This window comes from Quercus robur, chromosome 2 (genome assembly GCF_932294415.1).
Source record: "Quercus robur chromosome 2, dhQueRobu3.1, whole genome shotgun sequence".
NCBI lineage: Eukaryota > Viridiplantae > Streptophyta > Magnoliopsida > Fagales > Fagaceae > Quercus > Quercus robur.
Window position 1 is genome coordinate 78,386,809 of NC_065535.1, and position 12,631 is coordinate 78,399,439.

Sequence of the window (12,631 nt, forward strand, 5' to 3'; positions counted from 1 at the left end):
AGAAAATCCTGAACCTATTCTGCAGAAAACAGAATATGCAACAACAGAAATATAGCTCATGGACATACATCACAAAAACAACAACAGATACATCGTTTTACACGTGTTTGCTTTTTAAGTGGGTATTTTTCCTACATGGCAGAACAGCCAAATCTAAATCAATCCAACCAAGAAATTCAAACCTAAATCATATTCAATCCCTAAACTTGAAAACAATAATAAAAAAAATAAAAAAAGCAATAACTTTACTGACTATGGGGTAATGGGTATGCGGTCTCTCTCTTTGTGCCTTCTAGACTATATCTCTGCGTGCATGTGGTTTTTATAAAAAAAAAAAAAAAAAAAAAAAAAAAAAAACCCTAAAATAAGTTTGAAAAAGAAAAAAGAAATATCAGTGTAATATTCAATTCTATACTTATTTGACCCCCAATGAAAATTTCATGGAGAACTCAAAAACCGGAAACAAAAACAAATCAAAGCCAAAATCAAATCTAAACCTATACAACAAAAAAACTCAATAAAAAGTAACATTGCATACACAAATCTATAAAATAAAAAAAGAGAGAAAAATGTACCAGTGCTGGTTCTGACAATTTGATGGTGGCAGATTTTCTTTCTCTATGTGCTTGCAATTCTAGTTGTCTAAGTCCGATGAAGGAACGAACGGTGGTCTATATCTGTGTCGTATTTTTTTTTTCCCTCCTTCTCTATCTTTGTATCGTAGGTTTTTTTTTTTCTTCTTCTCTATCTCTGTATCGTAAGTTTTTTTTTTTTTTTTTGGAGTATTACAGGCCTTTGTCGTGTATTTCAAGCGTTTAGTTTTTTTTTTTTTTTGAAAAAACTATAAAAACTCAATTCCTAATTTAACTCGAATACCCCAAACTAAAGCATTCTTACCCAGATTCCTTTATCAAAATCAAATTTAATCCAAACACCTAAATTAATATCAATCCGACCAAAATAACCAAATCTAAATAAAAATTAATCCATAAAATTTAACAATTAAAAAAAAAAAAAAAAAAAACAATAGGTTATGTGCAGCGTATATGTAAATCTAACTCTATAACAATCCAACCAAGAAATTCAAACCTAAATTATATTCAATTCCCAGATTTGAAAACGAAAAGGAAAAAAACAATAACAAAAACGAAAACAATAACTTTATCGGTTATGGGTACACAGCCTGTCTCTCTAATGGTGGCAGAGTTTTCTTTCTCTATGCCTTAATTGCAAGAGAAGGCTTTTACTATTATATATAATATATGATATGATGTAGCTTTTGCTCAAGCTCTCACATTGTTTTCTGGATGAACCATTGGCAAAAATAAAATAAAAATTTAAGATGAACCAACCAAAATGTACCCTTCAATTTGATTGCACACATCCAATGATATGAATGCTAACCATATAGTTCTTATACTTAACACGCTGGAGATATGGTTGGAAATATGGATGATGAAGGAGCATTATATTGAGAGGACTTGTACTAAACAATAAACAATGGACCCTATTCAATTTCATTTCTTAGGAGGAATTTTGAAGAATGGTGGATTTGTAAACTTATTACTCATACCTTTACATGGAAAGCCTAGTTCCAATTACAATAGGAAAGGAGCTTACCACCGCACACCCTTGGTAAGTGTTTGTGGGGGTGTAGAGGGCAAAGGACGAAATTCAAGTCTCTAAAAAGGAATTTCACACACATATATACTTACATTAAATTAGAGTAAAATTTCTATTTTGTAAAAAAAATAAAAAGAAGAAGGAAAGGAGGATGATTGAAAACATCAAACACAGAAATCTCACATGGTTACTATTCTACTCTCTGTTTATCATTTTTTTTTTTGGGTTAGAAATCTACCTAAAATCTACCCCTACCCCCTCCCCCTCCGCCCCAGGGGACTGCTACTCCATCGGGAGTTCCCAACTTCCCCAAGCCTTATGGCTTAGGGGCACAATATTCCGGCTAACAGGCAGGTATCACTGTTTATCATTAAGCGTAAGAAAATTGAAAATTGTAATGTCTCTGATTGGTATCCTGAGCTTTTTTCTAGTTGGAGGAAAAATGCATTGAGAGGAAGAGTTGGAGACTTAAGACTGGAAGGATGGGAAGCAGGGACAAAGGGATAGATGCTTTTCAAGTAACGTTCCAAATATCGTACTAGTTATCCTGTACGTTCCTAAACCAAAAGATTATGTGACTCTGTTTTAGCTGAACCAACTTCAAAAATTGCACCATAATCAACTATAAACAATCAAAATCATTTATGATTCAATATGTGAAATAATTAACTATTGAAGGACAAAAGAAACATTTATTGATTTTTCAATAAGATAAATTAACGTTCAACAACAAACAATAAGACCCCACGAAAACAGAGTCCAAATCTTCTGTCTCACTTTTCCTACTTCACTCTATACTCCACCAATAAAAGCTTGCCACGTATTCACCTAATTAATTAAATACTACCATTAATTAATAATGATAATATTAATAAGTCAATAATGATGGTATTTAATTAATTATGTTAACACGTGACAAGCTTTTATTGGTAGAGTATAAAATAAAGCAGGAAAAGTGGGACAGAAAATTTGGATTCACGAAAACATATGCTGATGGAAATACATTATTATAACCAGAAGCCAGACAAATACATCCACTCATTTTAACTCGTAATGGAAATTTTCCTATAGTTTGACTCAGCTGAGAGCTCTATGTGAAGGAAACTCTCCTTTCCTGATCAAACTGCAAACAGACGCGTGTTGAAAGAAGCCCTGCAAAGCCCTGTGACAAACAACCTTCAACTGCACATGGAGACTTGGAAGAGCACAATGGACTATTATGTCTCGTGATTTCCATGCAATCTTCTGTAGTATTACCTGGTGGATTATCCTCCCAGTTTGCCGGTCTGGGAGAAGTCAGCCTGATTCTCTTAAAACTCAAAGCAGGATCCCGGTCTGTATAGTGGGGGAAGGTGGATGAGGACCTCATTTCATCCTGTTGAAGGTCCTCAAGTACCTTCCTCTTCAAACCAGGAAAATCTTTCAATCCTGTGACAAAACCACCAAATTGTTGGACCACAACTCATATTTTGTTGCATACAAGCCTCTATTTCAGTGAACAATTGAAATCAACCTATATGTTTTTGCAATGAATTGACATACCAGGAAGAGGTTCCTCGAATACGGATGACTGGGATTCTGAATTACCACAGTTACAGAAGAAGTTAGCATTATCATTAGTTCCCGATACCCTGCACAACAAAGGATACATTAGTCATTAAATCTCTGAGATGCCAAATTAGCGAAGGGAGAAAGTGCAGCATTAGTCAATCATAATTACATATCAAAAGTTTTTCTGCTTTTCTTGTGCATATATTCCAGGCACAACTCTTATAATGAAGTGGAAGAGCCTATCTAATATAATGGTCCAGCACCAGGATCTCCAAGCCTTATAGCTCCTACAGGCTACTGCCACATCACTGCCAGAAATTAAACCGAAGTCCACTGGTAACTTGCTTTTCCATTTGTAAGTGAGCTCCCAAAATATAATTAAAATAAAAATAGATCGTTTAACACACACCCCCAATAGATTTGAAGCCACAACTTCACCCTCAACTGATTTTATAGAGTAGGAGGCACCATTTGACCTAGAGCTCATCAGCACAAAATTAAAGAATGCACATACTCAAATGACTAAAACTTGAGGCAGACCACCCACATGAACTAATTTCTCAAAAATATGTATGGTTCCTGGTTTTTTCTTTGAAGAACTGAAATTTTTCTCCTAATGTTAAAAGAATACATTGAAACTGGCCTCCTTCTTGGACCTTTTCCTTTTTCTTTTTCATCTCAATGCATTTTGAAATACCAGGTACCTACAAGATTGATATTGAAGGAAAGCTCAAGGTATTATATAAACGCACCCTTAATCATGCTTTGTGCAATATCACTCTATGAAAAAAAAAAAATTCTTGATAATTCAATAGTTACAACAAGGGGGGGGGGGGGGGGGGGGGGGTGTTAGGGGGAGGTTGAACCTTGGATGTCTTGGAAAAACCAGGAAATGCAGGAAATGCCAACCAATTGAGCTACTAGGCTCTTGGCTCACTTTACGAAGTTACTGCCAAGACTGGATAAAGGACAGAACTTAAGTGTGCAGAAAAACAGTATAAAGGCTTACTCAGATGTATATGAACAAACACTAGTCCTAACCCCAAAGACAGCAATAGGCACGGCCCATGTTGACAAAAACATGAACAGTCACTTGAGAGGATTTGGTCATGTGTTGAAGACAGCAATTAATACACTAGTGAGGAAAAGTGAGTTGATTTAAGTCGAGGGAACCAAAAAATAATTCTATTGAGGATCCATAGCCAACCCCAAAGTTTTGGGACTAAGGCTTGATTTTTGTTTCATAATTGAGATGCATTCAAGTTGTAAGAGAAGCCTTGGAAAGTTAGTGAGGCAACATTTCAAAGACAAACTAGAAATGAAAATTCAGCAAACATTTGTTATTTGGCATAATCACATCTACAGGGGAAAATTTAAAAAAAAAATTTCAAACAAAAAAAAAAAATAATTATAGCCAAAGGAATATCTCAAAAATTCCATGATGCATTGTTGAAGGTATAGAATTAAACCTGTACATATGCTCAACAAAGTCATCTATTAGAACAGGCCAAGCACCTGCAAACAAAATTTAAGCATTACTTTAGTTAATTCGATAGTAGTATCTATTATTACTTTTACAGAAATGGCACTAGGAACCTGTGCCATGAAAATAAAGCAAAACATAAACAAACAGGAGGCTTAAGTACATTTAAGATTATTTATAATGTTACAGACAACCTCCTAATAATTGGGTTTAAAACATAAACTGGGATATGCCATAATGATCATGCTACAGTCCTTAATATCCCACCAACACCCAGGTATTCTAAGTTTCCAATGGAAAACCAGTCAATACTGAATTCACATCCGAGATTACAGAAGAGAAGATACTCTGAGGGCAGGGAAAGAAAACGACCATGGTCTACATGCAATGGCACAAATGAAATGATGACTACCATTTGTATCCATCTATAATGGTATCTGACCAAGAAATAGCCCTACCCGCACAAGGAACTTCAAACATTAATTTTGAAAACTGATTGAACCAATGGCAGGAAAGGAAAAAATATTTCCATAACTTGGCTTCATGAACGACAAACAAGAGAATCAAGAGCATGCCCAACCCAAGCTCCTACCCCTAGTCCAGAGCAACAGCAGAGGGAAGAAGGAACTTTTTAAGATTTAAAATTCACAGTTTTGCTTGGCCAGTGCCTCTTCCTTGGCATTATTTTCTGATAACACTTCAATATTTCAACCCAAACATGTTATTCTTTTGATCAAGTTCAAGTCTGTGCAACTTAGTAGTAGTAGTTTACAATCATTATGGTCGAGATCAGATGCAGTAATCTTGGAAAGCAACAGGAAGTTACAAAATTGATTCTAACAAGTTTGAAAACTAAAGCTTATGAAAATCTATAATTAACCTTGACTTTCCAGACGATCTGAACTTCCAGAATTTGCATAACAAGTTCATGAGATCATACGAAAATAGCAGGTCTACAAAACAAAAGGATGAATGACCAAAACTCATAAATAAAAGTAAACCAAAAAACACAATAAGATCCCCATATTAAAAGACTCAAGGAGTCCTCAGAGTTTGAGAAGTTTGCATCTGCTTACTTCCTTCAACAACCTTTTTACAACCTGTAAAGACTTGTCACACACCTTTTTTACTTTTTGAGCTTAACTAATTTAAGCAGCATGTTATCAAAGATAAAGCATGAATAGATTGAGCTTTCCCAGCAGGAAATAGAACTCACAACACAATAATGATTATTAAGTACAATAAGTTTTACATATAAAAACGATGAAAGGTTAAATAGACTGTATGATATGACCACATCTTAATATTCAAATAAAGATCTGGTGAGTATTAGTACCTTCAGGATCATACCCTTCCAGATTTTCATGTACACACCGGCTGAAAGCTAAAACTTGCTGCCAAGTATCCTCAGAGATGTTGTGTCGTTGATTTTTCTAGAAGGAATTCAATGGATCAATTTCAACAGAAATGCACAAAAAATGATAATTTTTACTTTACAACAACAACAATAATCAAGCCTTAGTCCCAAAATATGCCCTATACAAGGGAGAACCAAAGAACTACTGTTCAAAATTATAGAATTTGGCATGCAGTCTGACACAGCATTTCCCTGGTACTCAACAATGGATATAATTTCATACCAATATTCCTGTTGGATTGGAAATTACCTAAACCTAGCCATTACATCTGATTATATTATGATGGGTATTTTGAGACATCAAATCTGTACAAGGAACAAAGCATGGCAAACATTAAACATTTGCATTTGATTACCTCAACAAAGTCGCACCATTGATTCAGCAGTCGAAATCTACCTGCTAGGACTAATTTCCATGCAGTAACTGCCTTGCTTACAGCTGCAAATGATTCAGTCAAGAAAAAAAAGTAAACAAGGCAAGAAATTTCATCACAACAATCTGTAACTCATGTATCCTGCATGTTCTTTTTCCAGTAGATATCCAGTACAATACTGTACGAAATCATAAAAAATAATTACATTGAACAAAGGAAGAAGAAAACTTACTGATGTTCTTTTGACCATTTTCACGGCAAATTAAGAAAACAAAGTCATAGAAGCGGGAAAATTCAGAAAAGTCTACCTACATTATTAATTAAAAAAAAAGAGTCAAGGTAGAATCACATTGTACCCATCACAAAAATAGAAGACACATCCAACATTCTAAAAGTAAATAAATTTAAAAGCATTTAATACAAGATGGAAATGCTTATTGAAAAAAATAACATCATTAAGCAATGGAAATCAAAAACAGTTGAAAAACTTAAAAAAGAAATGAATTCTCACCACCAAGTCTAGCTTTGACATGAGCTTGGAAAGTTCATAAAAAATAATCCTGTCAACACAAACACTATAGTTTTTCAATAACTGAGAACAACAGAAAAGTGCTCAATGATGTGCCATTATAAATTTATAGAATTCAGTTATTAGCCACACATAATGATGAATGAAAAATACAATGTGCAGATAACAATCAGCACAGGTAAGGGGAAGCATCTGTGTGTGTAACTTGTATAATTTTAACTGCAAGTTAAGCAGATCAGGTCACAGCACAACTCAACCAATGGGCTGATTAAGCTGACTCCTCCACAGGGAAAAAAGAAAGAACATTCACTAAAAAACATAATCACAAACAGCAAGGTAGATGACAAGAAAACTTGCCCAAGTAAATAATTATTTTACACATCCAGCAATCTCCAGGTAGTCTCTTTTAGCTTCCAAACCCTATCTAAACTTTATCACAAAAAAATCTATTTTGGATATGCTCTTTTTAGTTCTATTACTACTATTTCATATACACAATTGCCAAGAGTCTTGTAGCTCAATGGCATTACCTAGTCTCCTTTATGTGGAGAATCATAAAAAAGACCAGGCAATCGGCCGCATTAATATATATATATATATATATATATATATCCCTAAAATAAATCCATTTTTAGCATATTTTTGTAATGCATTTATAATTTTTAAGCCCCTGTAGATTCCTAAATTTATTTTTCAATAAAACAATTCCTTTGATAGTTACATCCTGTCCAAAATACACACCCAGCTTCACACCCCCCACCTACTCACACAAGGTGAAAGATTCATCCTTTTTTTTATTGGTAAGTTACACACACCCAACGGGTCTCAAACCGATGACCTCACCCTCTACCTTAGTCTCACAAACAAATGAGGTGCCATTAGAAATAGATTCAAAATCTTAGGACTTGTCTTCTGATACTTCAATCTCTTTATTAAGAAGGATGGAAGTCTAATTATATATACGAAATTGCAGTTGAATGGATGACTTTTGGTTGCAAATTACCACAGACCCCAGCATCACTTATTGTCAATGCCTTTGTCTCTCCTTAAAACAACCATGTCTATATGTTGAATAACCCTAAATTCAGTCCTTTTGGTCAAGAATTATGCTTAAAACCAAAATATGTTCGTATCCTTACTCCTCTCTGTCTCCCTGCTGCAGAAGTCATATGTACTTCATCAAGCATGCATGCTATTTCAATTCTCCAATCCCTTTTTTTCCTTAGTAAAGTTCATGGGTATGGCAACATGAAAATATATCATGTTTATACAATTATTGATGTTCAATCCCCTGAAGAAACTCAATGAATTCTCTCTCTTTTCATATTTACCAAGAAAATATTTCAATTAGTTCACCTCCAAAAATTGAAACTATATCAATGATTCAATGTATTTTGGAAAATGACTGAACAGTTAGTTCACACCATGAAATTCTATGTCATTTAAAACTGCAAGTTATGCCCACAGCTTGCTCAAGCAAGGCTGAAAAATATTATAGGAAAATCAAGTACTTTGTGCACATGTATGTCAATATAGCCTCAAATTAATCTAAACTAGCATCTAACACCAACTTCCTAAGAGAACTTCAAGTTTCAAAAAGCGGAGCGTGCAGCTTATAGAGATTTATACCTTGTGTGAACCCTTGACTCCACCAATTTTAAGAGCTGGTTCAATGTGTCTCTTGAAATTTTAGCCGTTTGTGATTCATCGTCTTGTTTGTAGCCCTCATTCCCATTAACATATACATTTCCTGATGTAATATCTGCAAAAGTTCACAAATCAACCAAATGACAACTATCAATTTAGACTATTAATTTGTTTAAATCATATTAAAAGTAAATGAATGAACATAAACCCCACACAAATATCTTAGGTAACCAAAGAAAAAAACAAGTTGAACTAAATTGGCATCAAAGAAAGTTTGGAAAACAAGATGCCCATGTAAAAAGAAAGTTTTGGAAGCATCATATAATACCATAAAAGACAACATATTTAGTTCCAGAAAAGCATCTCAACATGTACAATCAATCTCTGACCCAATTTTCAAATCAAATCCAATTAAATCTTATATTCTTTAATTTTCTTCCTTTTTTTTAGCAAAATAATTTTCTTTTTTTTTATAGACTTCTCAATATGTAAAATTAAGCTCTAAATCCTTTACTCATTTTTTCCTCACACCTACGCGAAAACGATCACCAGACTACGAAACACTATCCAAGGATTTTTTTTTTTTTTTTTTTCACTCATAAATCATGTATAAGTAGGGAGATTTTCATTCTCTGTAATATCAAAATCAATGAAACGTCAAACTCTTGGAATAATGGTATCTATTGTTATTTAGATTTATACATTAGAGTCAATATGGTTAGTGAATTAGGTGAAAGATACAGAAAAAGAGGGATTCAAAATCTCCAAAAACGAAAAGCACATTTCTTTTGTTCTTCTTTCTTATACAGTTAAAAACTAGCTCAGATGATAGAACGTTCAGAATTTAGCAAAAGACTGCACCTTTACCCATTAAGAAACACAAAGAAAGCACCCAAGATTGACAACCACCCCAATTTTTGTATAAAACTAATAGCTCAACAAGCACTTATACAGTACACATTTCATATTTCCTACCAACAGAAAGTAAAGAATAGCAAAATGCAACATTGCTGAATCCCATGAATCATATTGCATTAGCTTTCACTTTTCACATAATAACACCTTAAACCAGACCAAAAATTCATATTGATCACAGCTGAGCTGAGCTCAGAATTACCTCTAATTGAATCCCAAAGAAAAAATTAATTAATTAAAAATTTAAAACCCAAAACTGAATTTTGCTTTCCTTTCCATGTTCCAACCATCAAAACCTCAGCTTGAAAGAAAACAATAGAAACCCAATTGAGAATCTTAATTATAAAGTCCAGAAAACCAAATTCCCAGGTTTTCCCAGCAACCAAGCAGGGCATCAAAACCAACCCAGCTAAAAAAAGAAAGTAAAAACCGAATCTTTAGCAAGAAAGTTTGAAATTTTATTGCTTTTCACAATCAAATTGGCAGTGAAAAAAATTGAAAGAAGGTGAGGAAATTCGAAATTACCACAATATTGCCTGTAAATCTCGCAGATATCGAACTGGGTCGACCCGGAGGGATCCATGGAGCCAAGTGGTCTGGAGCTCCTCCTGTGGAGCTATAGAGCTTTTGTGGGTGAGATTGAAGAAGAGAGAAACCCTACCGCTACAAGGAAGTGGAGAAGAATTGGATAGACAATATAGACTCTCTCTCTCTCCCTCTCTCTCTCTCTCTCTCTCTCTCTGTGGCTTTTTGGATGTATCAGACAGTGCAATCATACGCAAAACTCTTCGAGAGATTTTTGGACATATTTGGAGTTTTCAAAATTTTTGTTTTTTTCTTTTTTTGCTAAAATGCAAAATCTACGTAATTTATTTCATTTCCCTAATTTTACTTTCAAATTTTATTAGTTCTTAAATTTTAAATTTATTCAATTAAAGTTTTTAAATTAATTTTTATAAAAAATTAAAATCGAACCAATTAACCACAATATTTTAATAAAAATTGATAAATAGATTTTAATTAAATAAATTGAAAAGTTGGAATAATGAAATTAAATAAAATAAAGTTAAAAAATTTAAATGAATTCTGATAAAACATAGAAATAGATTTACATTTTAGTTATTTATTTTTATATACAATTATATTAAATATCTAAAATAATCTATTATAATCTTATAAGAAATTAATAATAATTTATAATAAGATTGAAATCCTTTTTGGAGGAAAATTAGGTGTATTACGTTTTTCAATTAAATTTAAATATATTAAATTTTATTATCCTTAAAATTATAATACTTTATTATATTATGTATTTTATTGGTTAACGTAATTAGATGTTTTTTCTTTTTTTTTAAATACAATCTAGTATTTGAATTTAATTGAAGAACTTGATAATATGATATTTAACTTTCCAAATTTAACATTTTATAATTTAGTGTCTAAAACATTTAAATATTTTATAAAACTCACATGAAAAATATTTTATATTATGTAAGAAATTTTTCAGAATATTTTTAATTTATTAATTACATACTTAACAACAATTTCAAACAAAAAGCTTGAACCATTGATTAAATTTGAAATTTAGAGGATTCAATTGATTGAAAATAAAGTTAAATAACTGAAATAAATTTCAATCAAATTTAAATTGTATAAGTTTCATTTTAGCTTTAAAGTAATTATCTAAAAGCAATTCTTACGAAAGATTGGTATTGTATTTTTAATTATATTAGAATTCAAAAACAAAGAAGTGTTAATATTAAAATTCAAAATCATATAAATTATAGCACCTTGATTTTGAAGAGAGAATAAGTAAATTGTTTGAGATATATATGAAGCCAATTGGATCTATTGTTGGATGGACCAGTAAATGGAATAAATGGACCATAGTGTATTTTTAAGTTAGGTAAATTGTATTTAATCCCTCAAATTTGGGATAGATTCAATTTTAGTCCCCTAACTTTAAATAATAATAAATAAATAAACCAATTTTAGTCCTTGAATTAAAAAAAAGGAACAATTAAGTCCTTTTTAGTCATTTTTATGTCCATTTTTGCTTACTTGATTAACATTTTTATGATGTGATTTTCATTAAAATGACAAGGAAATTCATTTATGATGTGTTTGGAAGTTTGGAGAGAGAAGAGTAAAGAGAAGGAGATGGAAGGGGAATGTTTATCCATTCTTTTTAAGAGAGAGAGAGGGAATATTGGATTTACATAGTAATATTTTGCTAAAGTCATTGTTGGGTTTTAGAATTATGAGTGTGTTTGGTGGATAATTTGAGTTTGTGACATAAAATGAATTTGATTTCAAGTGTTGGGTTTGTTGGAGAACCGAAAAAGAAATTGCTTCGGAATAAAATACATACTATTTATATATTCCTCATATTGTCTCTCTATTTCTCACTCATATAAGACCAAATCCAACAATGGCTTAATCAATTTGATCAAAATGATAATTTAAAAAAAAAAGGATGGATGTTGGGTTTGAGTGTGCTCTTGTTGTTGGCAATATTGTAGCAAGTCCATAATCAGAATGAATTAAGGTTTGCACCTACGAATTCATTGTCAAAGTTATGCTTTTCTTGATATATATATATATATATATATATATACACAATTTGACTCTATTTTTGGAAAAATATAATTAAAAAATGTGTGTGTATATATATATATAAAATAGAGCATTAAATATACCTTAATGTGTGCCCTTAGGATACTCTTTAATTAATAAAAGCTATAATAATAAAGTGATGCTTTTGTAATAAAACGATATTAATAATATATTATCCTGTCAACTTTTTAAAGTTTTTTAATACTAAAATTGATGGTAAGTTTTTAGTTTTAGTTTTTTTCTTTTTTTCTTTTTTTTTTTCTTTGAGAAGAAAGTTTTTAGTTTTAGTTGGTTCAAAATTTAAAATACATTTTAAAAAACGGTATAAAATAAATAAATAATTTTAAAAAATAATGGATGTACCTACATGTATATTGCGAATTTAAACAAAAAAAAAATTGGGAAAAAGTGGGCTATATATTGATATTTATTTATTTTATGATATTCCAATTTAATACTATACTTCTATTATGTTA

General features: G+C 31.8%; 1 protein-coding gene across 2 annotated transcripts; it reads right to left on the reverse strand.

The window, feature by feature from the left end:
* Positions 1-2,295: 2,295 nt before the first annotated feature.
* Positions 2,296-10,313, reverse strand: LOC126715168 (defective in cullin neddylation protein AAR3). Of its 2 annotated transcripts, XM_050415631.1 has the most exons (10): positions 10,065-10,313; positions 8,607-8,739; positions 6,960-7,008; positions 6,681-6,756; positions 6,431-6,513; positions 5,994-6,090; positions 4,644-4,689; positions 3,166-3,254; positions 2,881-3,051; positions 2,296-2,785 (listed from the first exon to the last, which is right to left on the reverse strand). In XM_050415631.1, exons 1-10 carry the CDS (start codon positions 10,120-10,122, stop codon positions 2,742-2,744), a joined length of 846 nt encoding a protein of 281 aa, XP_050271588.1. In that variant the 5' UTR covers positions 10,123-10,313; the 3' UTR covers positions 2,296-2,741. The 2 variants fall into 2 exon arrangements, with proteins under 2 accessions (XP_050271588.1, XP_050271587.1); XM_050415630.1 differs by having other exon boundaries at positions 2,296-3,051; positions 10,065-10,312.
* Between the last annotated feature and the right edge of the window lie 2,318 nt (positions 10,314-12,631).